The sequence below is a fragment of the Grampus griseus genome (genome assembly GCF_964374135.1).
Source record: "Grampus griseus genome assembly, chromosome: 10".
Classification (NCBI taxonomy): domain Eukaryota; kingdom Metazoa; phylum Chordata; class Mammalia; order Artiodactyla; family Delphinidae; genus Grampus; species Grampus griseus.
In genome coordinates, this window is record NC_139004.1 from 62,358,833 (window position 1) to 62,384,537 (window position 25,705).

A 25,705-nucleotide genomic window follows, 5' to 3' on the forward strand; every position below is an offset into this window, starting at 1 on the left:
CTCCATTTTATATTCCAAAGAGCTTCTCAGAGATGAGAGAAAATGCCTTACCGTTTTCCCACATAGTGACTGTGATAACAGTGGGGATTTTATCGCAAGTAGCAGAGTAGTAGTAGCTACGAGGACAAGTATGCTCAGGGGGTCTCATTCTTTAATATACTGAAACATACCATATCTCATTTCTTCTCATTTTGACAGTAGGATTATGTTTTCCTGTTAATTCACTGGCATGTCTCACATGTGATTTTTATGATAGCATTCCAGCTGATTAAACAAATAACAGATACCAAGCTGTAATATTTCCCTTCTTCCTTCTATGGAAAAGCCATTTTTCTCTGCCTTATAGATCATGATGGGGTTGTTTTAAAATAACTTAGTCCTCTTCTTAGCATCTCTAGGTCAGTAATTAGGTAACCATGTAGTGCAAGTGCATGGCTCAGAATGGGGAGTCGGACAGTAATGGCTTCAAGTCCTGGCCCTGCCTCTTCCCTAGCTGTGTGGTCTTGGGAAAGTCACTTAACCTCTCTGAGCTGTGATTCCCTTATCGGGAGCTAAAATAACCCCCTCGAAGGGATTTCAGAAGACGAGAATTAATGCATGTAACACTGCAGAGTGACACCTAGCAGACACTCTGTAACTGGAAATGTTAGTGCCATCCTGCCCGGGCCTGCCAACAGTCCGCCCAGGTCCTCACCCAGGCGGTTCTGAGGTTTGAGATGGGGTTTGCAGTCAGGAACATAGGAAGCTCTGGGCCATTTTAGGGTATCACCCTCTTTGTTGATAAGCAGTGACAAAGGGTTTCCCTGCCGGAGACATCAGCAGCCTTCAGCCCGCCAGTTGTGGCAGCCCAGGGCCTTGGTGGTGGGGATAAGTTTTCCTACCTTGGCTGCAGATTCCTGGAGGGCAGAGCCCAGGGCTTGGTCTTGGTCAAGTCTCCCTGATGATTCTAATGAGCACGCAGGGCTGAGAGCCACTGAGCCCGTGTGGCCAAGCGGGACAGCATGGTGGTAAGGGCCACAGGCATGAGTCCAGCAACGGTGGATTCCTTCCCCTTGAGCTCTAAGACCTTGAGCAGATTTCTTAACCTCGTGGAACTCTAGTTACTCAACTGCAAAATGGGGACGTGAGTAGTGTCTACCTCATAATCCCCAGGGTTACTAGGGACTAAATGAGATAATGCCCATGAAGCATTTGGCTTAGTGTCTGCCACCCAGTGTTAGTATTATTACTCTGGAGCTAATAATGGTAATAACGTTGTCACCATTACCATCATCTGTCCATCCCACTTACCAAGTAGCTTCTTCCATGTAATCCAGCTTTTAGTGTCAGCAAGAAAACATGTTGGTTGTCTTCAAGTCCAACATGACCTTTAAAAAGAAAATCAGCATGGCAAGTTTTAGTCAGATATTAGTCCTATTATCAGTTGAATCCTACATTTTCTTCCTAACTTGTGTGGGTGCCCTAATGGTGAGGAAGAAGAAGTAACAGTTACCTTCTAATTATTTCCCAAAATAGTATGTGTTCTGGTTGATTGCCTTCCAAATAAAAAGACCTGGATTTTATTTATTTAATTTTTAAATTATTTTATTATTTTTTGCGGGCGGCGCGTTGGGTCTTTGTTGTTGCATGCGGGCTTTCTCTAGTTGCAGTGCATGGAGGCTACTCTTCGTTGTGGTGCACAGGCTTGTCATTGCGGTGGCTTCTCCTATTGCGGAGTATGGGCTCTAGGCGTGTGGACTTCAGTAGTTGTGGCTCACAGGCTCTAGAGCTCAGGCTCAGTAGTTGCGGCGCATGGGCTTAGTTCCTCCGCGGCATGTGGGATACTCCCGGACCAGGGCTCAAACCCATGTTCCCTGCTTTGGCGGGCGGTTTCTTAAGCACTGCACCACCAGGGAAGTCCCCTGGCTTTCATTTAGAGATGCACTGTAGGAAACAGGACTAGGGTTCCCTTGGGGCTCTCTCCGATAAGCTCCTACCCCAGGGACCACCACTCTTCCCAGTGGGAGGCCCCCTGACTGAAATGAGGAGGCCGCTGGGAGCCCAGAGCCCTGCCAGATCTGGGCTCCTGTGCTCTCTGCTGAGCCACTTCCATTTAATAAGCAGAAGATGGGGAGTGGCTGTTTCCTCCAATAATATTCGGAAAGCCAGTATGAGCTATATCACAGATGCAACATATAAAGGCACCCCTTCTTTTATTTTTAAATTAAAAACAGACTGAAGCCCTTGCATGCTAACTTAGCAGAGGATTCATCAGTTCCTCTTGGGGTTCCTCATCCCCCTCCTCAAATTCTCCAAGAGCCCCCGAGGACCCATACTGCCAAAAGGGCAGCATTTGGAGAGGTGGTTGGTCCCACTTCATGCCTCAGAAGGGAGAGCCTGGAGTCTGAGCCATGTTCTCCTGCTGTGGCTTCTCACGGCCACAAAGGGTCCCTGCTAATAGCTGTCGGTAGCTGGCTCACCCCATCCCCTGCTGTTCCATGCCTCTGGGGGGTCTTCAAGGAAGCCAAGCACCCTCCTTGGCCAGGCTTGGCTCAGGGTACTCTCTCTTGGCTTCCCAGAAGTTGTGGCTTTTGGCTTCAGTCCCACAGGGCCATCACCCTACCAACATGTTTCAAAATTGGTTCAGCAGTTAGGTGTTTGTGGAACCTTAGTCCTCCCCAGGCATCTGCATGCCTAGGGTGAGGATTGCTTTTTCTTTTCAACCCTTTACACACCAGGCATCTCACTTCATTCACTTTCTTGAACAGTGGGGCTATCTTCACCCTTCTATAAGGAAGCTTCCTTTGGGCAGTGGTGTGTTGGTAAGTGTGTACTAAATAGCTCTCTGGAGGGGAGCTTCTGATTTGTAGTGTTAGCCCATTTCTGTGGTATAGGTACTTCCACCAAGGGCTAATTTCAGACCACCAACTTGGCATCATTTGTCCCAGAGTTGGGGAGCGATCCCAACAGTTAGTCCTCACAAGCTGGTATGAGGTGGCTCCAGCACGCCTCTGCCTTTGGGCTCCCAAGGTGATTTATCTTCCTAAGGTCACCTCTTGTGGGTTTCTGCTCCCCTTACCCAAGAGACAGAGATAGAAAAAAACCCCAAGTTCATTTTTCAGCACAGTATCTCACTACATTTGGTTTTCAGCTTTTCTTCATAAACTGATTTGCCTCATAAGGCTGAAGGCAATCTTGATATGCCTAAAAGAGAAGTGAATGCAGCAAAGAGACGAGATTCCTGTTAGATATTCTACCATGTTAAATTCAGAGAAGTACAGAATAGGGCTTTTAGTTGTTGAAGATTTAAATGTTTATTTTGTAAGTTTCTTTAAAACATCATGTACTCTGCAGTACAAAGAGAGTCCACACTGTGAATTATCTTTTCATGATGGAGCATTGTTCTTATGACATTTTAAATTCATAATGATTGTCATAGCTTTCTCAAAAGCTGGTGGAAAATGCATTAATATTTAAAAAGAAACCAATCGATGAACTTCATTTATTTCTTAGGTGCAAGGGAGCAGCCACGAGAGAGACAGATACGATGGATACCTTTGTTGATTCTGCTTGGTACTACTTCAGATATACCGACCCTCAGAATACTCAGAGGTAAAGAAAGCCCTGCTGAATTCTTGAGCATGTGTCAGTCTGGGTTTTCCAAGAAGCAAACACCAAGATGGAATTCGATGGGCAAGAGATTTATGGGGGCAAGTGCCTCTAGGGAATAAGGAGGTGAGGGAGCAGGAGTTGGCAGGGCGAGCCCTTGACTGTGATGCTGGTCTGACACCTGTGAAAGGAGAGGGCGGAGGTAGGAGGATGGCGTAGGAAGAGCCTCAGACCGCAGTGCAGCTTGAGAAAGTCTCGAGCAGGCTGACGGGAAGCCTCAAGCAAAGCTTGTCCATTAGAGAGTCTCAAGTCAGGAGGAAACGCCTGCTGTGGTCCGCTCCCTATAGGAGGGCATGGATTGTGTGAACACTCAGTGGCTCCAAAGACAGAAGAGCTAGAAGCTGTTGATCAATTGTGCTCTTTGAAACAGGCTCTTGTAGGGAGTGTGTTCGATTATTAAATTAGATTCTTCACAGCCAAGTAAGTCCCAGGTACAAGAAAAATGAAAAGCAGAAAAAGGAAGGAAGTGCTAATACCCTCGTTGGCCCTGTGGTGAACTGCATTTATGCAGTTGTAAAGGTGTAATGTTACTTACTTAACTGAAAATAATGATGTAACTATTCAGGGAGGATAGGAGGGTAGGGAGTGTGAGAGAGCTGAGAAGCATGACTTCTTAGCACATACAGTGCTAGATAATCTCCAAAATTGACAAACGAACAAAGAGCATAAACATTTTTTAATAATTGCCAGAAAACACAGCTGAAAGAATTAGAAGTGGCTAAGTGACAGGTGAGGGGTGGGAGGGAGGTTAGTGAAGGAATGGGGCTGGAGACCACTGTTTTAATTATAAAGCTTTTGGTACTATTTGATTTTTTTCAGCTATGTGCATGTGCTTCTTTGACAAAAATAAATAAATAAGGGAAAGAGAGCAGTAGGTAGATAGGTAAAGAAGGAAATGAGAACAAAAGAAAACTGGTACAGAGCACAGGAAAACCACAGACACTGTGCTTCAAAGACCTTGCCAGCTTGCTCTTGTCCATGGGAGAACAATTATACTGAAACCCCATAGTCCACGTATGAAAATGCCCCCATTTCCTTCGTTGGTTGTAAGATAATATATTTCCAGGGAGACAGGCGCTCCTGCCTGCCCTGCAGTCCTGCGGATCTGTGATTTGAGTCGAGGCTGTGCAGAATGAGCAGGATCCGGAGTAAATAGTAGCTGGCAGAGGCAAGAAAGGATACAGGGCGACTGCTGTGGCTGGGAACCACCAGGGCAGCCCCGGCTAACCCACAGAGGGGCCCCTCTTCTGGGTCTTCCTTCTAGAAGGGGCTTTTGGTGACTTCCAGTTAGGAAGAGCTGCCTTAGAATGCAAGGGAAATCAGGCTCTCCACCTCTCAGAATGCTTCAAGGGAAAACCTTCTTACAGATGAGACTCCAATTTAATGATGGGACCCTTAGCTGGTGAGAGGTGTGTCCCGAGACCTTCACAGCCCCCAGTTTGGGAATACCACGTATCACATCATTTCCTTTGTAAAATGCTGCTGTTTATTTCCATGCTGGCTTGCATTCTCACTAGGTGGTTTCCAGGAAAGATCATAGATCCCATCTCACTGCTCAATTTATTTCAAACTTACTTTCAGGCCGAGTACCATTCTTGACTTCCCTTGCTTTTCTGTCACCTGCATGAACAGTTAGATTTCTCTGGGGAAGCATTTTTCACAAAGAAACATTATTTAAAATTTTATCAGAATTCTGGCATAGTAACTGGAGGAGAGAAAAACAAGCTGCCTTAAGGCAAACACATGGTGTTTGGCCAGGCCCACCTGCTGAGCGCCAGGGAAAAAAGTACCTTGAGGTGTGGGGAAGAGAATTCACATATATGTGAAACCATGGAGTGTATACACACACACATACACACAGTGTACACACACACACACAGAGTGTACACACACACGGAGTGTGCACACACACGGAGTGTATACACACACAGTGTACACATATACACACACACACACACACACACACAGAGAAAATAAAGTGAGTGGCATTTCTTTTCCTCCCTAGCATCCATTAGGACTAGGGAACGATGCCTCCAGTGAGGAAGCCTTTCTTTTAGGACCTCTCTTGACTAAAAAGTATCTATTAGGTGACAGAACTAGGCTGTTTCATGTTAATTACTCCAAGTATGCTCAGTGCATTCAGGAAGCATATGCAGGCTCTTGCTGACTATCTGCATTTTGAGGCTGCTCTAAAAATAAGATTGAATTTCTGTTTTATTTATTTATTTTTTGGTTTATAAAATGTAATTTTATGTTACTCTGCTGTTACATAGGGCATAACATTTTCACAAGGCATTTTTGGGACTACAGTCGATGATTATTAGCAACATACAATAGTGGTCCAACTCTCTAACAATCACCAGACAAACTGGACACCCTCTCACATGTGCACAAATCTGCATGGAAAAGTACTAATTCTAGACTTGGACTTGTGTACTTTATTTCCCCTTTCTAGTGTATGAAGAAATGACATGCATGTCATTTCTTAATGCACTAGGAAGGCAAATGAATTTCTGTCTTAAAATGAACTTTTAGTGTCTGCATGAGAGTCTCCATTGTACGTGCCATATTGCCCTCTATTGGTAAGAACTCAAAAATCTTGATTGTCTATGGTAATAAAAATTAAAATAAATCCAGATAGTCAAATATGCATTGTTCAGAAATACACTTTTTGCTGGTATGTTTTCCTTTTGTCCTCATTATATATGAAAATCACATTTGTTAAAATATGTCAATATGGCTTCTGAAACAGTTTTTATAAATTTCATAAATTAACACTGCTCTGACATTTTTCTCCTTTGTTATATAAGCTTCTCTCATTATATTTTAATAAGAAAATCACTGTTTTTCTCTGACATAATTTATTTCAGGGAATATGCAAATTATGATTGGTCTAATTTATGCAATTGTGACAAAGCAGGGTTTTTTTATAAATGACCATCTCTCTTCCTCCCAGCCCTTTCAGCACAGCGTTGGCAGATTACTGGATGCCTGTGGATTTGTACATTGGAGGGAAAGAACATGCTGTCATGCACTTGTTCTATGCAAGATTCTTTAGTCATTTTTGCCATGATCAAAAAATGGTCAAGCACAGGTGAGCATTTATACTGCTTTGCAAAAGAATTCAGTTCCTTGAACAGCAACTGAAGGCAGGTGTTGGTTCTTCTGAAGCAAGGTAAATATATGTGGCAGAAGAACTCTGTTTTTCAAGCATACTTTAGAGGTCATTGTCAGCCTTAACCACTGGAAGTCCATTTATGTTGCTTAGTCAGTTCTAGCCCGTGGTGTTTGCCTGCTTGCATAGGATCTTCCCTTCAGCTTTTCTCTGTTGAACTGAGTTAAGTAGTTGAGATTTTCGCTTGTGAGGCAGAGAAGAGCGGTTCATAATGTCACACAGCTTTTTATAGCTTCTCATGTGAGGTAGTGTTTATCATATGGTCCCTTGGTGTAAGCTATGTTTCCAAGCTTGACTGAATCCTGTCTCAATATGTCATTCTGATAAAATGGATTAAAAACTAGGGATCACATTGTAAATCCATTGATAAATTCTTTTCTTGTTGGACTATAGTATATTCCCCATCATGTTCAGAAAGATGTGTGTGTGTGCTTTTTTCCCATGAAATGTATCATATATATGTATATATAATATATATATTATATAATATGTATTTAATGTATTATACAATTTAAAAAATAAAATGAACATCCATGCACCCCCTCCTCAGATTAGGATATAGAGTATTACAGGTCCTTAGATTACCCAGGGAGCCCTCACTAATCAGATCATCCCCCTTCCTACACCACCCACCCCTCCTCCATACAATCCCTATCCTGAATCTTGAATTATCATTTTCTTGCTTTTCTTAAATGTATTACTTCTTTATATATATATATATATTTATTTATTTATTTATTTTTGGCTGTGTTGGGTCTTCGTTTCTGTGCGAGGGCTTTCTCTAGTTGCGGCGAGCGGGGGCCACTCTTCATCGCGGTGCGCGGGCCTCTCACTATCGTGGCCTCTCTTGTTGCGGAGCACAGGCTCCAGACGCGCAGGCTCAGTAGTTGTGGCTCACGGGTCTAGTTGCTCCGTGGCATGTGGGATCTTCCCAGACCAGGGCTCAAACCCGTGTCCCCTGCATTAGCAGGCAGATTCTCAACCACTGCGCCACCAGGGAAGCCCATACTTCTTTATATATTTTTAAACAGTATGTGTTGTTTAGTTTTCTGTGTTTGAACTTTGTATAAGTAGAATCATATTTCATGTATTCTCTCTTGCTTCTCTTGCTCAGCATTTTTGGGGATTCACCCATGTTCCTGCATGGAGTTCTGTTTCATTCGTGATTCACTGCTATCTGGTATTCCATTACATGGAATGGAATTTCTAATACAGAGCTCAGTTTATGTCTATATCACCATTAATGGTCCTTGGGCTGTTTTGTGCAATTAAGAACAAAACTGCCGTAAGCATCCCGGTACGTTTCCTGACATACGCGTGTTAACAGTTCTCTAGGATGTGTACCTGGAGTAGGATTAGGGTAACCACATGTTCAGCTTCACTAAGAAATGCCAGACCGTTTTCCAAGTTGGTTATATAAACCTACACTGGCACCAACAGAGGTGAGGGTCCTATCACTCAAGATCTTCATCATTACAACGTATAGTACAGCCATCCCTGTGTATCTGCGGGGGATGGGTTCCAGGACCCACCACAGATACCAGAATCTGTAGATGCACAATTCTCATAGTCTGCCCTCCTTATCCATGGGTTCCACATCCTTGGATTCAACCAACCTTGGATCATAATCACAGAGGGCTGACTGTATTATCTAACTTTTAAAATTTTGTCAAACTTGTGGTTATATAATGGATCACTTTGTGAGTTAAATTTGAATTTAAAGACACTGCTTACTTAATGAAGTTTAGCATATTTTTATTATGTTTATGGACTTCTGTGTTTCCTCTTCTGTTAAATCCCTATTTGTGTCCTTTGCCCTTATTTCTTCTGGGTTGTTTTTTATCAATTGTAGGAGTTCTATAAATATTCTGGATGCTAATCCTTTATCAGCTATATGTATTGCAATATTTTTTCCCGGTTTTTGGCTTGTCTTATTTTTATGGTGTCTTTTGATGAACAGAAACTTTTTTTTTCTTTAATGATTATTGTGCTCTTTATTTTTTTTTTTCATGTCACACATGGATTTCATGTATCTTTTTATATCTTTATTGGAGTATAACTGCTTTACAATGTTGTTAGTTTCTTCTGTACAACAAAGTGAATCAGCTATATGTATACATATATCCCCGTATGCCCTCCCTCTTGAGCCTCCCTCCCACCCTCCCTATCCCACCCCTCTAGGTCGTCACAGAGCATCGAGCTGATTTCCCTGTGCTATGCAGCAGTTTCCCACTAGCCATGCGTTTTACATTTGGTAGTGTATATATGACAGTGCTATTCTCTCACTTCATCCCAGCTCTCCCCCGCCCCCCACCCCGTGGTCCTCAAGTCCATTCTCTACATCTGTGTCTTTATTCGTGCCCTGCCACTAATGATGAATAGAAACTCTTAATTTAATGTAGTACATTTTAATAATCTTTTCCTTTATGGCTATTGCTTTTAGTGTCTCAGTACCTTTAATGGAACAGTCCATCCATTTCCCCACTGATCTGCAGTGCCCTCTCCATTATAAATCCAGTTTTCATATATATGCAAGGGCCTATTTATAGGGTCTTTATTTTGTCCATTAGTCTATTTGTTTTTTGACTATAATTGGACCTTTGTTCTTCCATATAATTTCAGATTTAGCTTGTCAAATTCCACAGAGATTATCTACTGGGAGTTCAACTGTAATTGCATTGGATCAACATACTTACTAATATCTTTTTTCTCTTCCTACTTGCATCTCTGACTTTAACATCTGAAATCATTTCCCTTTTATCTGAAATACATACTCTCCCTTATACTGAAATATATCTCATGTTTTTTAGTGAAGGTCCATCTATTATTATTTATCTAAAAATACATTTATTTCAACCTCATTTCTTAGAGTTTGCCAGCTCAATAACACAGTTAAAACATTTTATACATGTTTTATATCTTATCTGACTTTTTTACTTGTTTTTCATCAGGACAATGATTCAGGCTCTCTTGTCTTCCATACTGCCTGGAGCATAGTTCCTGGGATTTTTTTTCAGTTTTTGCTGTGTTTTGTTTTTTTAGTACAACAACCTTTAGAATATTTTTTAGTTGCAGAGAAGAAAAGGGGGGGAAAATCTGGTTATCTCCTTGTCCAGATAACTTCATGTTAACAATTTAAAAATTAAGTAATGAAAAAGTAATACATCTAAGGTTAAAATTTAAAAATTTAACAGCACAGAAAGTGAACATTGAAATCTCCCTCTCTGCATCCCACCCTCTACCCACCTCCTCAACCTGTTAAATTTCTTTTGATTTCTTCCAGAAAAATATTTTGCATATCTCCATATTTCTATTGATATATTCATTTTTAAATGTTACATATATATATATATATGCCTTTTACATTTTTGATATAATATATCTCAGTGGTCGTTCTACATCAGCATTTACAATTTATGCATAGTATTCTGTCATGTGGATATACCATAATTTATTTAAGCAGTCACCTAATTTTCTAATTGCTATTAAAAAAAAAAAAAGTCCAATGATGCTCTTTATCTATATGCTTAGCAGGCATTTGGGATCATATCTGTAGGTTCAAGTCCTGACACTGGAGAATGCTGGGTCAAAGAATATGTATTTTTAAATTTTTGATCCTTAAAAAATATATTACTTCTGGAACCTCTGTAATGCAGACTAAAATCCAGTTTCATTAAAATGAAGTACCTTGAAAGCTCCGTCCCTTTTCACCCCATGCTCAGACCTGCTCCCTCATTCTGTGCATGCATACATGGATTAAAAGTCTACAGAAAGCTAATTTAGGATATAAATTAAATGCTTAAAATAATTTCTTCTCATTAGTCCCAGAGACCTTCATGTGTAAAAATTAACCCATCTGCATCAGAAGGACTAAACACATTAACAGTGTTAATCTTCAGAGAAATAAATTACAGTCATCCCTTGGTATCCATAGGGGATTAATCCCAGGACCCCCGAAGATACCAAAATCTGAGGATGCTCAAATCCTTCATACCAAACGGTGTAGTATTTGCATATAACTTACACTCATTCTCCTGAATGTTTTAAGTCATTTCTAGATAACTTATAGTACCTAATACGGTGTAAATGCTATGTAAATAGTTGCCTGGGTGTACCAAATTCAAGTTTGCTTTTGGGAACTTTCTGGAATTTTTCTTTTCTTTGAATATTTTTGATCTACGGTTTGTTGAATCCACGAGTGTGGAACCCACAGATAAAGAGGGCTGACTGTCGTTAAAATGTTTGTAACTTGGATTATAGAATTTACCATTCTGCCTTGCATTTTCTCTACGGAAACTTCATTACCTCACTAGATAAAGATTACCCTGGAGGATGGAAACTGTGTTCTGTTACTATCACAGTCTCATGGACATTATATATTCTCAGTGAATATTTGTTTAAATAAGTTGAGGTTAACCCCTTGATATAAACAGATAAAAGTTTATGTTGTTCAAAGGAAATGTTCTTCTTGGGATAAGGAGAGTTGGATAGAGAGAGGTTTAGTTCAAAGGCCAAATACAACATGAGAAATATTTCCTTCTCATGTAGGTCTAGAAACAAAGACCATAAATGGCTTCTGGCTCCTTAACAGTAGGGCACATTTCTCAGCTTTGGAACAATTATTTGTAGAAGTAATGAATGAGTAAATAAATTATTCAACGGCTCACTAATTTAAGGTGTAGGACAGGCCCTGGCTACTTTTCTGATTTCTTTACAGTGTTTTAAAACTATAGTCAAGGAGGAAAAATGTTTGTAGCATTCCGACATAATTTAAAATACAGTTTTGGATGTGACTTGTTTCTGTTCAGATAAATTTCTAATTTGCAAATCCTCAAGGGCCACCTGGTATGTGCCTTACCATCAACTTTAAGGGACAGCTGTATGGTATAAATGGAAATAGACCTAGGCAATATATTTTTTTAATTCTTCACAAGATGGTATGTTCTATTCCATGCCCTCCCACCCCCCAAAAAGAGGGAGATTTATTTTAAGTATTTAGAAGGCTGACTTTTTTGAGGAAGGTGCAGAAAGTCATCTTATTTCTGTTTCTCAGCACAGTTGTCAGAATTACTCCTGTTACATTACATCAGGGCAACAATAGCCTCTGAAAACTATTTCTGAGTGTTACCTGTTTATCAGAGGTGTTTTGGTAAACCACTTGGCCTCAGATGAAATGAAAATCATCTACTTTCTGTGATGAGTAATTCAGAACTCTCTGATTAAACATTTTTTAAAGCCTCCAAACAATTTTATCAAGCTGGCCTAAGAGGAAATTTTGAAACCTGTCAACCTTATGTGTGTATTTCTCTCTGTTTATTAGCTATTTTTCCTGAAATGTGTATAAATTGGAATTTCATGTCCATTTCTGTATTCTTTTTGATTAGCGTTGTCATTTCAGAAGGGATTTGAGACTACAACTGTTCACTTTTGTTTTCATTTCTCAGCCACGTGGCCACTGTCTCAAGTAGTAGCTCTGGACTGGGAGTCCAAAAAAACCTCTGTCCCGAGATCACATGGGCCTGTAATTAGCGGTGTGGACAAGAGACCTAACCCCTTTGGTTCTCAGTGGCCTCATAGGTTAGGGATTCAGTCTCCTCTGAGCCCTCTTTTCACTCTATGATTCTGGTTAAATGTCTTCAAATATCAATATAAAAGTAAAGGTTTATGTAGATTTAATAATCTTCCTAGTTCCTAAAAGAGCCCTGGCCCTTTCTTTCATCACTGGTACATTTAGGTCTGCAGTTTGAACTTTCAGAAGGTCTCTTTACCCTTTATAAGAAACTGGCCTCTGGGTTGGGTATGCCATCACATGGGACAGCGAGTGCCTTTATTTTGTGTCTGAAACACCAGGTTAATGATTAAGCTGGAATTGATGTCAACAGGAAATTTGCAAAAGGAGAAATACAAGTGACCAATAAACATACTATAAAATGTTTATCTCTCTAGCAGCAAAAGGAATACAAAATAAACAGCAGTGAGGTACTGTTTTCCGTATAGCATCCCAATGAGAACAGCTCTCTCATATACTACAAGGCAATTGCGAACAGGCTTTGTGAAAAGCATTTTGGCAGTATATAGTGAGAGCTTTAAAAATAGTCACACTTTTGGACACTACTTGCACTTCTAGAAATCTATCCTAAAGAAATAATCAGAAATGCAAACTTATACAGCAAAGCGTTCCTGTATTACTTCAAGTAGCTAAATACCCTGAACCTAACTGCTCCAAAATGCTGAGAAAGGGCAAAGTATACCCCATCTTAGGGAGGATTCTTGTACAAAGAATGTTGAATACCATGGAGAAATACATCTTAGTAATGAGAAGTGAAAAAAGCAAGATAGAAAATTGTAGATAGTTTGATTATCTCTGTCTTTATATGTACACACATACCAATACACATACCCAAAGCAAGAGAAAAGACTAGAAAAAATTATGTCAGCGTGCTAACACTATTTTTCTCTGGATGATGAGCTTATTGATGATTTTATTATTTTTTAATGGATTTTTTTCCAGATGTTATCCAATGATTATGTAACTTTATAACAGAAAATAAAGCAAAGTCGTTTACAGTTTATATTCTGAAGCAGGGAAGTGCACTGGGCCTGCCAGTGTGAGTATGAGGTTGGCACCAGTCTTGGCTGCTCGTCACCAGGATGCTGGAAGGCACAGAGGGGCACGCTCGGTGGGGGTACGTGTCTCTGTTCATCTCCACTGAACTGGGATCAGGAAGCCTTTTCTCCCCCTTTGTGAGAGACAGCTGTAACACGGAATCTTGTCAGTTTTTGTTCTTGCTCTTTCATACAACTCAGACACTAAATTCCCTGAATCGACTTTCTCCCTGCAGTTCGCAAACAATGAAGAGCGGGGGGTGTCGGAAGCTGCTGCTCCCGTGCTAACAGCCACCTGCTGACCATTGAGAGCTCAGCAGGCCCCCATCCGTGGTCCGGGGAACTTTTTCTGATCACACCAGAAATGGAGCTATTGGGAAAAGGCAAAGGAAGAGAAGAAAAGCCTTACTTGAGTCTCGCCGTAATGCTAAGGCTTCCTTCCATGCCCCTGGCTGGCTGCTAGGAAATGGAAACCGTGATATTTTAAGATGAGCCATGTCTTGATACTTAGAAACGGGCTAATTTTGTGAACATGATGGTCCTAGACTCAGGGCAGGGATGAAGAGCAAGGTGAACTTAGTCTGAAAAATCCCAGTTAGAAACTATTTTCAGAGATCCATGGCTTTCTGTTTTCTTCTTTTCAGATCTATAGTAGCCTCCTGACCAGGCAGGAGAGTGGGTAGCAGGCTCTCCAGGTCTTCTTAAGTAGGGAAATGTCGTCTGCAGTGACTAGTTAGGGCTCTGATGGATCCTGAGATTCTTTTAGCCCATCTTCGTTAATGCATTCCTTTATGCAGTGAGTTTTACAAGGGTGCTTAAAATAGCCTATCTATGTTCTGAAATTCCTTGTTAATCCTAAGAATTAGTGACCTTCCTCCCTCCCTCCCTTCCTCACACCCACCCTCCCTTGCTTCCTTCTTTCCTTCCTTGAACAAAGGTGCCTTTCAATGACCAGCGGGTATTCATTGTAATTTCTGAATTAGTGCAGTCCAAACTATCAAGGAAACTGAAGATTCCGTCCCTTTTCCTCATTCTGATTGCATATAGCTGTGCTGTGGTACAAAAAAAGGTAATCCATCTCTAGGGGTGGTATTGAAGGAGTGAGAAGAAAGCTGGCTCAGCAAAGAGCACAAATTTGTATTCATGAAAGTGAAACCATCTAGGCCTTCCTCAAGGCAGATGCCCTGCAGAACGCCTCTACCTTTAATGGCTTCAGAGTCAGAAGGGGTTTGTTGGTGGTTTACAGTTACAGACTTTTCACTTTCTTCTTCTTGTTTTTAATTTAATTTATTTTAAAAATCACAGAAGTCATGAATATGCATGTACCCTTAGCTTAAAACTTCCCGGGCTTCCCTGGTGGCGCAGTGGTTGAGAGTCCGCCTGCCGATGCAGGGGACACGGGTTTGTGCCCCGGTCCGGGAAGATCCCACATGCCGCGCGGAGCGGCTGGGCCCGTGAGCCATGGCTGTTGAGCCTGTGCGTCCGAAAAAAAAAAAACTTCCCAATTTTGCTGTTCAGGGAGACGCTGCTTTGGGAAAGATCCCCGGTGTTCTCCTTACTTGCTGCCAGTAATGATAAATCCTTCCTTCTCTTGAAAAATAACTAGCTAACTAGCTAAATAAATAAGTAAATAAATATCGTAGAAGGACAAATGCATGTTTAAAAAAATTCAAACAAGACGAAAGTGCATTAATACTGTCCACCCCCCTGTTCCCCGGTTTGTGTATTTGTTGTCCAGTTTTCCCTTCAGAGGGAAGCTTGGAGGAGGGCTATTGAGAGAGGCCCAGGAGCTAGAGTGGGTGGGAGCAGTGACCAGGGAGATGGTGGGCAGGTGGGTCCCTGGGACATAGCTTGGCTGGACAGGTGTCCCCGGGCTCCTTCGGAGGGGTCTGGGACCCAGGTACATGGCCTGGTCATGTTGGTCCCTTGCGGGCACCAGCAGCATGACCCACCCAAAGTGGAGGAGGGTGCCACCTACAAGAGAAAGTGCCGTTTGCACTCCTGACCTTGCTGGAAGTGCCTCCTTTTACCTTCAAATGGAGGAAAGTAGAAGCTTGGGTGCCCAGGCGTGGCCATCATCTTAACCCAGTGGAGAAGTTGTTCCCAGACTTTAAAAACATTCACTCTTCATTTTCTTCTAAAGCTCCCTGCTATACACAGTCATTGTGATGCGTGAATAACTTGTTTGCTTATACAGGTTTGTTCCCAGGTACCATTTGTTGAATGAATGAATGAATGAACAAATGGAAAATACATTAGTTACATTGTTATGAATCTGAGTAATGAACCTGGCAATGTGGTGTCATCTCTGCTCCAGAAGGACTAGACTCGAAGTCTAGCAGGGCCCTTGATGTCCCCTTGTCCCCCATTCCCATGTACCGTGCTTCTCTATATCACACTTCATGCCTCCTCCTTGTGGTGGTGGCGATTTATGACCATGTCTTGGGCCGCCCATTTTACTGTAAGCTCTTTGATTAATTTCAGGGGGCTCTGTACCCAGTTGCCGCTCAAATACAAATGTGACTCCTCTTTCTGGGCTAAACTACACCTGAGGATGGATAGAATAAGAACCAGCTTCCCAGAGCCCTTTGGCCCTGGAAGAGTGGAGGGAGAATCACTGGGGGGTGAGCAGGATTCCAGGACCTGGGAAGCGCCCCTCCCCACTGTAGAATTTCTCTCTCTCTCTCTCACTCTCATTCCCTGCTGATCTTCCCAAGGGCTTGAAATAGAAAGAGTTTGAAATCTTTGAGTGTGCCTCTGTCTGCAAAAAGGTTCTGGCCCCACCTGGAAGCCATAGCGTCGAGTGCTCACTCTTCATCCCCTTTCTTCCTTCATCTCTTGTCCCCTCCACATTGCCCCCCCCTCTGCTGCTGGCAGATTTATTTATTCATTCATTTCAAACCAGTTTCATTAATTGAGCATCTACTATGAACTGGTGCTGGGAGGGGTCTTCACGGCTCCTCCTCTTCCTCCTCCTCCCTCTCAGGAGGAAGACAGGCAGCAATGCAACTCACCTGAATACACAGTAACATGTAGTATCTGCCCAATGCCGTCACAGGCACAACACTGGGCACACCTAGGAAAGAGCAACTAATTCTGACCAGGAGGGCCTGAGATGCCTTCACAGTGGAGGTGGCATTTGAGTCAAGCCTGGAAGGGGGAGTAGAGTTTTGACAAATGGGCAGTTTTGATAGCACTTCAGGGAACAGTGTGTGAGTGAGGACATGGAAACGCATATGGGCAACATGTAGAAAGAGCAAAGGAAGCGAAAAGGGAGGGATAGAAGTCCGATGGCCAAGCCGGCAGTTTGGGCTTGATGTGGCGGGAGTTGATCTTCAGATCTGACTGGACTCTCTGTTCCTCCTTCCCAGCTCTGAGGTGGTCAGGCATTGGTTTGGTTCAGTGATAGCAGACAGGCTGGCTCCCTGAGGGCAGTAATTGATTTGCCCACCATGACATCCCTAATGCCTGGCTCAGTGACGGAATCATAGTCAGCACTCAATAAATACCTGCCGAATAAATAAATGATAGATTTCACGGCGTAACTCTGCTTTCTGAGGACGTGATACCAAGAATTCTGAGCCTCGGCCTGAGTCCACCAGGAAGTGCTGCCATGGATCAGTGATGGGGCGGGAGGGGCACTGGGGCAGTCTTGCCATCCCTACACTAGATGACACTTCCAGCCAGCCCTGTAGTGCTTCAGCCTTGGAAGAAGGTAGCCCAGATGAGCCTCAGCTATCAAGTTGTGTTGTTGCTAACTTTTGGAAATTAAGATTTATTCGTTTAACTGGCAGGCCTTGTTTTGGGTGTGCTGCTGTGTGAGAAGGGTACGCCTGCCATTCTGGAGAAGGCCTCCAGTGTGGACGCTCCCCTGAGATCCCTCATTCTGAAAGGCTTAGAAGTGGTTTTGAAACAGGCAGAACTGATCTATGGTGTTAGCAGCCAGGCTGGTGGTGCCCATGGTGGGGAGGTGTTGCCTAGAAGTGGGAGGAGGGGGCCTTCAGAAAGTAGGTCACATTCTGATCTTTGACCTGGGTACTGGTTACACAGGTGTGTTTATGTTGTGAAAATTCCTCAAGTTTTACCCGTAGGAATTATATGCTTTTCAGTATGTGTGCTTTACCTCATTTAAAAGTTTACTTTTAAAAAAGAGAGAGTTGTGGGCTTCCCTGGTGGCGCAGTGGTTGAGAGTCCGCCTGCCGATGCAGGGGACACGGGTTCGTGCCCCGGTCTGGGAAGATCCCACATGCTGCAGAGCAGCGGGGCCCGTGAGCCATGGCCGTTGAGCCTGTGCGTCCGGAGCCTGTGCTCCGCAACGGGAAAGGTCACAACAGTGGGAGGCCCACATACCGCAAACAAAAACAAAAACAAAAACGAAAAAACAAAAAACAAAAGAAGAGAGAGTTGTAAAAGATGAGGTCTGAGAAGTGCAGCCTTAGGCGGAAAGGCTAGAGTTAGGGTCAAGATTCCAGCAGGTTGCAATTCTGTCCATTCCCAGAAGGGGGAAGCATTGCGCCACTTGATAACCTGCAAGACTGGAGAACAAGCTCCTTGTTTCTGACCCCGCCCCTTCTGGAGGCTTAACGCTACTGATTTTGATCATCCTACTGGTCTTTTATCTTTGGGATCCAGATTATTCCCTCCCTCCTTCCATCCCAAAGACATCTTTTTTCTTTCTCTTGAGAGTGACCAAAGCCATGTACTCAAAGTGAGAAAAGAGAGGAAAAACCTCAAAAACTGGTACAGGGACACTAGAGCCTAAGACGGTAACAGCAAATTCATCCTCCTGCCACTGAGCACAGCAGGGACAAGGTTGCAGTCTGTCTCTTTTGTGTTAGGCAGCAGCATGTAAAATTATTTGAGGAAGATTCTTGAAAGATAAGCTAGTGCTCAAAAACGTGCATCCTGGGCGTGTGAGAAATCAGTCTCGTCGAGCCACTGATGGCCACTGCGGGTTGGGGAGGCATCCCTTCTGTGTAGAACACTTGTGCAGTTTGCTTTGTAATCAGTCTCTTCATCTGCCCAATGAAACGTAGCCATACAATTTTCTCCTTCTGTTTTAAAACTGTGTTGTATTGTTTCTGTAATGAGGTTAAAATCCAGGTGCCACCTCAGATTGGATAGAAGGCAAAGATGGCTTCAGGAGCTGGCAGCCCCAAACATCCCGTGTCTTCCTCCTTCCATCCCGCCATCTGTCTGTTCATTCGCATTTGTTCATCCATCCATCCATGTTTTGAACATGTTTAAAGAGCATGTTGTCTGTTGAGTACAGTGCTAAGCGCTGGGGATAGAGGGAAGGACAAGAGAATGCTCCTTGCCACGGTGGGGGTAGGGCGGGGGTCGGACGGGTATTTATGTTGTAATCACAGGGCAACCTGGTCATGCTCTTCACGGCAGGGTGTGCTGGACGTGGCAGGGCACAAAGGAGGGTTCGGAGCTGCGTGAAGGGGACTGTGTGCAGGGTACAGGGACAGCCACCGGAGAAGGGGATGCCTGAGCTCAGTGGTAAAGGTTGGGTCCAGGTTTCCCCAGGAACCCAGGCTGAGGTGGGCATTCCTGCTGAATCCTAGGAAGCACAGCACATTCTGGGAATGGTCAAGTGTCCTTGTGACCTCTGTGAGGAGCAGGGGCATTTAGATGTGAGAGGAGAGGCCAGGAAGGTAGATGGGACTGATGGTAGAGAACTGCATGCTTGGTCTGTGGGTACAATTCCCTGAGCTTCCTGAGGAAAATGCCGATCTGGGTCCTCGGGCATCAAAACCCCAACCTACCCTGGATACGGCTCATGTGGCCCGAGGACACAAGGTTCCCGCGGAGTCTGTGCCAGTGTTCCTGAGAAACAGGGACCCCAGACACCATTGCTCCCCCTTCAAGGTGCTTCTGTATTAAAATGCATCATGAGATCCAAGTGCATTGTATTTTTAAATCATTTTTCATATCTTTCCATCACTCACATTTTCTGGGAATCTTGCTGGGATGTGGCACAAAAGGATGTCATTCTGCCAATGGTGACATTGCTGGTGGAATTTCTTGGAGGTGGAAGGAAGGCAGTTTTATGACTCAAAAGAGGTTATTATTAAGATAGATCTTAGAGCCGGAACAATGGGGTGACTATTTTTATGCGTATGCACATGTGACATTTCTTCCAAATTAACACAGTACCATGCTGGATGGGCCCTGTGACACTGAATAATTTGAGGCTTCAAAAATACGTGTTACATTTACATTTGATGTCAAATATATGGGTCTTTTCCACGTTGGAAAATACCCCCCCCACACACACATACCACCAAACTCACACATGCACACATGCATACATACATACGCTCATAACAAGATTTTAAAATACGAAGGGCAGGAGTCCTTTTTTTCTAGCTGACCTTCATCTTTTTCCCAGTAAGCCTCTTTGTTCCACTTTGTCCCTCTGAATCCACTAGAAAGTTTCCTTTAAACTGCCTCTGTCCACACAGCTGCTGTGACAGGGGCTGCACAGTGTACAACTCAGAGGCCTGTCCAGAGGCCTTACCTTGTATCAGGGTTCATCTACATGAGCCTCGAGTGTGAAATGAGATCCTGTTAAATTAACAAAGACAGCGCCCTCTACCTCCATCACTAGAGCTGGGTTTGTGGTCGGCTTGGCCTCTTTGAGGTTATTGGGTTTTTGAGCCTCTAAATAAAAGCCATTCCATGTAAGTGAGCTTGAAGCACCCGAGGGTTTGTACATCGATAGGCTCGTCATGCTGGGGGTGATATTGGTGGAAAACATCAATCTGTCCCCTCATTCAGACGTTCCTACCTTCTGCTTTGTAAGAGTGAAATACGGCACATGCTCTCAGCAGAGGTTTCCACAAATACTTGGAGTTTGGAATAGCTCTTGCTCACATGCTTCAAAACTGAGTAACAATTTCAAATCTGAGACAAAGTAATTTCAGTAGGAGGGTCAACCCCTTCTTGTCCTCTTAAGAGAAAACATCTATAGTTCATTATTCAGCCAGTAAGGGTGTGACTAAAACAGCTTTTTTTTTTTTTTTTTTTGCGGTACGCGGGCCTCTCACTGCTGCGGCCCCTCCCATTGCGGAGCACAGGCTCAGCGGCCATGGCTCACAGGCCCAGCTGCTCCATGGCATGTGGGATCTTCCCGGACCGGGGCACGACCCCGTGTCCCCTGCATCGGCAGGCAGACTCTCAACCACTGCGCCACCAGGGAAGCCCTAAAACAGATTTTTAAAAAAATAGGCACTATTAAAAAAAAAAATAGGCACTATAAATAAATTGTAAGCCACCCATATGGAAAATGCTCGATAGATGTTTAAAAATGAAATATATCTGGGGAATTCCGTGGCTGTCCACTGGTTAGGTCTCTGTGCTTTCAGTGCTGGGGCCCCGAGTTCAATTCCTGGTTGTGGAAATAAGATCCTGAAAGCCTCTTGGAGCAGCCAAAAAAAAAAAGGAAATAGATCTGTATGGACTGATAGTAACTGCCTCATCAGAGGGGAATAGGCCTGGGAAGGCGGGGGCAGGGGTGTTTGAATTTGAAGAGAAAGGGCATATTCATATATAATTTGTACGATTTTAAAATTTTAAAAAGAATGTAAGCAGGCACTGTATAAAAGTTAAGGAAAGAGTAATCTTAACGAGCAAAACCCCAACGTAAACCTGTCTACATCCTCCTGAGCCCTTCATTACTCCGGGCTCAGCATAACTGACATTTGTATAGACCTTTAAAATTTACAAGTATCTTCATGCAGTCATTTCATTTAATTCTCCCAACAACCCTTTGAGGCAGGTTTTTTAAATCCCCATTTTACAGAGGAGCAGACTGATGCTCAGAGTAAGTGACTTGTCTGGGCTCATAAAAGTCTTTGAGAAGCAGAACAGAGATTCAGATCCAGGCCTTCCAGACGTGAGGCCTGATGTTCTTTCCACTTTGCCACATTGGAAAGTAGTTAACTTCTTCTGATTTGACTTAATTTCCTTATCACTTATTTGTAAGGAGCCATTTGTTCAAGTTGGATTTACAAGTGGCATTGGTCAGCCAGTTTTCATGCAGGGCAGTTATCTCTGCTCATCAGCTGGTAAGGTTTGTACTGCTGTTTTCTGGATGCTTTGAATCCCTGCCCCACCAGTTTTCTTTTTTTGTTATCTTTCCTCAGAGAGCCTTTTCATAAACTGCTGGCCCAAGGCCTTGTCAAGGGGCAGACGTTCCGCCTACCATCTGGACAGTATCTACAGCGAGAGGAAGTAGATCTCACAGGTAAGAATGGCCCATCTAGTCCCATCCAGGTGCTCACAGAAAACCAAGCAGGCGAACGCTGCCAGGCCCTGGCTGGGCAGGAATCTAGGCGAGTGACCCTTTAGCCTCATGGTCTCAAAGCCTCAGCTGGCTCTGGGCTGGTGCCCTCTGAGGCTGAGGCTGGCTGCCCTCAGCCCCATCCCATCCAGCTCAAGTGTCAGTTCAGTTTCTGGAAGTGTTTTCTTTTGTATATAACATGGAGTCAACTCTGGCATCACCTCCTGTCCTAGCCTGTGTTCGACAGCCCATCTCAGGAACAGAGCCCCCAGACCCAAGAGACATTCTTGTAAGACTGGGGCATTCTCGGCACATCTCCCCACGTGGTCTAGAGGGGCATTTCAGAACGTCAGGGGCCACCAGTCTACTTGGGCCCCCTGGTGGAATTCCTCCCCCTGACCCCCTGGACTTCCCCTTCTCCCAGCTTTCCCGAGCCTTTTCCTACCACCTTGTGTTTTCACTCATCCTCAAAGATCTCTAGGTGGCATGATGAGGGTGTATCACGTGCACCCAGCATACAAATAAATGACGTGTCAGAAAATTGGGAGGTGGCTGTGAGAAACTCTGGCAGTTAAAATTAGAATAACTCATGCTTAATGGATGAAATTAGGTAAACCCCACAACCCCTTAAACGGTAGGCAGGCTCCCAAGCCGAACACTAGAGAGAAGGTTTAGGTGGAAGCAGGCAATGGGATTACCTAGTTAAAGCAGTAATTCCTCAGGGTTTGGAAGGGTCACCATGGTCCTTGGGAGAAAAGGAAGCTGGAGAAGCAGAAATTGGCAGTGTTTCTCCAACACTTGCCAGAGGGAAAGGAGCTAAATCCAGGGGACACATAACTTTTAGCTGTTGGTGAAGGGCTGTCTGTGTCATGGGCAGGGCTGCTACGTATGACTGTGCAGTCTGTGTAATGTACAAAGGCAACCGGCTGAGGGGGTGAGCAGGGCCCGAGATCCAGCTACTCACCCAACTATACACCTCAGGGCCACATCTGCCAAGAGAGGGCACCTTTTTCTAACTTCTCAACTTCTCTGCCCAGAAAGATGCCTTTTTCCTAATTTTCACAACAGTGTTATAAAGGCTTGCTGCAGCCTGGACTGGGGTGTGGGGTAGAGGGGGCAGTCGTTCCCTGATCCTCACCACAGCTTGGATAAAACATCTTCCAGGACTTCAGTCTCCCTTTGCTCTGATGTCACGGGGTCAAGCATTGTTGTGAACATCTTTTCCCTTCCCACGCAGACTTGCCCCCAGGGGGAGAATATGGACGTGGATCAGCAAGGGCAGGCATCTGTCTACTTAGTGGGTGTGCCTCTCATGAAATATGGAGTTGGCTTGTAGGTATATACGCTGGTCCCTTGGGGAGTGAGTTTGGTTGCTGTTAGAGGGAGTATTTAGCTGGAAGGAACAGAAATCCACGCAAAGGCAGGTTTCGCACAGGGGTGTAGGGACATCGTCCAAACCCAGCCGCAGGAAGTACAACATGTAGGAAGCCGCCAGGCCACTCCTCTCTCCTCTTTCTTGAGCCTCCAGTTCCTCTCCCTGCCCCTCTCTGTTCTTCTGCCATGTTCTCCTTCCTCCGCCAGGCTTGGATTCTGCTCTCCCTAATTTCAGTTTACAGAGTGACCTTTGGCAGCCGCAGAGCCACGTCTTGGCCCAGCTCCTTAGGACCTTCTGGTTCCAGTGCCCAACACCATTGAGACAGAGTTTCTGTCTCTTAGTTCCAATTCCTGAGAAGGAAGCTTAGCCTTCTCAGATGTCCTTCCTGGTCCCAGCCACTGGAGCTTGGCAGCAAGGTCACCTCCTCCAAACATGGCCATGGAAGGCCTCCTCCATCAGCACCGTCTGGACCGATGGTGTGTGGGTGGAAAGGAGACAGAGAACAGGGCTGCAAAACAGGACACCGCGTTTACTGTGAGCCCAGCAAGCTAACTCCACGCATGGGCTTCGATGCTGCGAGATCATGTTCTGGTGACTTCAACACGGACAGGGGAACTAGCCCCCAGGTGAAGTGACCTCTCAGGTGCTTTGCTGCTTGGAGACCCTGACTGGTCATCTGCCAGTTTCCAAAGGAGACCCTGAATCCATAAAGAGAAGAGCAATATGCGAGTCTTCCTTATCCTTTTTCACTTTCCTTTTTGCATATAAGTAATTTACTTTTTTAAAAAAAGGGAAATTGGGCTTCCCTGGTGACGCAGTGGTTGAGGGTCCGCCTGCTGATGCGGGGGACGCGGGTTCATGCCCCGGTCCGGGAGGATCCCACATGCCGTGGAGCGGCTGGGCCCGTGAGCTGTGGCCGCTGAGCCTGTGCATCCGGAGCCTGTGCTCCGCAGCGGGAGAGGCCACAGCAGTGAGAGGCCCGCGTACCGCAAAAAAAAAAAAAGGGAAATTACTTTGTGTTGTTTTGTGATTGAGAAAAAGGAAGGTTTGTTATGGGAGGTGGGCCTCACTCATTTGAAAACAAAAACATTTTTATGATGTCTAGAGGGAGAGAACGAGTCATGTTAAATGAATTAGTGGAATTCTTTAAATTGACACTTATAATTGCTCACCCAGTATTTTCTTATTGAATATACTGTCACAGAACCAATTCGGCATCACACATCCCCTACTGTTGCAATTTTCTGGTGTCTAGGTTCTGTTCCTGTTCATGCAAACACGAGGGAGAAGTTAGAGGTGACTTGGGAGAAAATGAGCAAATCCAAGCACAATGGCGTGGACCCCGAGGCCGTTGTGGAGCAGTACGGCATTGACACCATCCGGCTCTACATCCTTTTCGCCGCCCCTCCTGAGAAGGATATCTTGTGGGATGTAAAAAGTAAGTCACCTTCCTCTTCCCAGCCTGCCTCCTCTGTGAACCGCCTCGGTGCCAAAGGAATTCAAGGAAGGAAATGTCTTTGCTGAGTCAATAGTAGGGTTCTAGGAATCAGCTCTGTGAGGCAAGTAGCAGTTTGCCCAACATCCTGTGCCATTCCTAGGCCAGTTTTCTCAGATGTAATGAGCGTCCAACCTTTGGGGGCGCTTGCTGTGACTGCAGACTCCCAGTCCTCACCACAGCCCTGCTGACCCAGCCCCCAGGCCAGGGCCCCGGAGCCTGCCTTCAGTGAGTCTGTGGCGTTCTCATGCAGGTTCTTCGAGGATCCCACTTTGAAAACGTTTCCTTGAGCCAGACTGGCGTTTGTGGTACTCCTGGGCCCACTGTGGTCCACAGAGGCCAGTCCCCTTTTGGTCTAACCTGAAAGGTTTTTTCTAGAATGGTGTCATTGCCTGTCACCAGTCCAGAAAACCCCGCATGGGGCCTGGTCCTGATGTTACCTGTGACCTCTTCAGTCACCCACAGTAGCCTTCAGAGGCCCCCGCAGGGGAGATTCGTCCCTTCAAAGTTGTTTAGACCTAAAATGGTGTGAGGTAGAATAATCTCAGGTATCTGGATATCCTAGAATAAGCTGGCCAACAGTAATCAGTAATTCAGTTTTCCTTCATGTGGTCTTATCCAAGTGTTACGGGAAAAAGAAATCAGATGCCTGGAATCACCGTTCAGTTCAACACACCATTTCTAGTGAGAAGTGTGGTCTGGAGCAGTGGTCACAGATGCCAGTCCTGGAACTAGAATCCCTGGGGACACTCAGGCCCAGGTTCTGGCTCCCCAGCCCTCCCTGTGGGACCAGCTCCAGGAATCTGTCTCTAACAAGCCTTCCAGAAGATCCTGCTGTGCATCCAGGCTTGAGAACGTCTAGTCCAGTGGCTAAAGTGTAAAAGGCCTGAACTGGCCCTAATTTGGTTAGCCGTGTGACCAGGGCCACCAGGTGAAGCTGTTCAACTTCTCCAGATCAGATGAACAGCTGATTTGATGAACACATCTGAAATATGTGATACACATGGATCTGGCGAGGACAGGGGTTGTGTTAAAACACCTCAGACTGTGCAGCACTGCAGCTCAGAGTGCGGTCTGTGGACCACTGCCACCTCTGCATGTTACCTGTCCACGTGA

The 25,705-nt window shown here is 44.5% G+C and overlaps 1 protein-coding gene across 1 annotated transcript in view; it reads left to right on the forward strand.

The window, feature by feature from the left end:
• Positions 1–25,705, forward strand: part of LARS2 (leucyl-tRNA synthetase 2, mitochondrial) — a 161,112-nt gene that overhangs the window by 115,339 nt on the left and 20,068 nt on the right. Inside the window, exons 13-16 of the mRNA XM_082663515.1 lie at positions 3,493–3,591; positions 6,605–6,742; positions 21,583–21,683; positions 24,350–24,532. Coding sequence (XP_082519641.1) covers positions 3,493–3,591; positions 6,605–6,742; positions 21,583–21,683; positions 24,350–24,532 — 521 coding nt within the window. The remainder of the gene's footprint in view (positions 1–3,492; positions 3,592–6,604; positions 6,743–21,582; positions 21,684–24,349; positions 24,533–25,705) is intronic.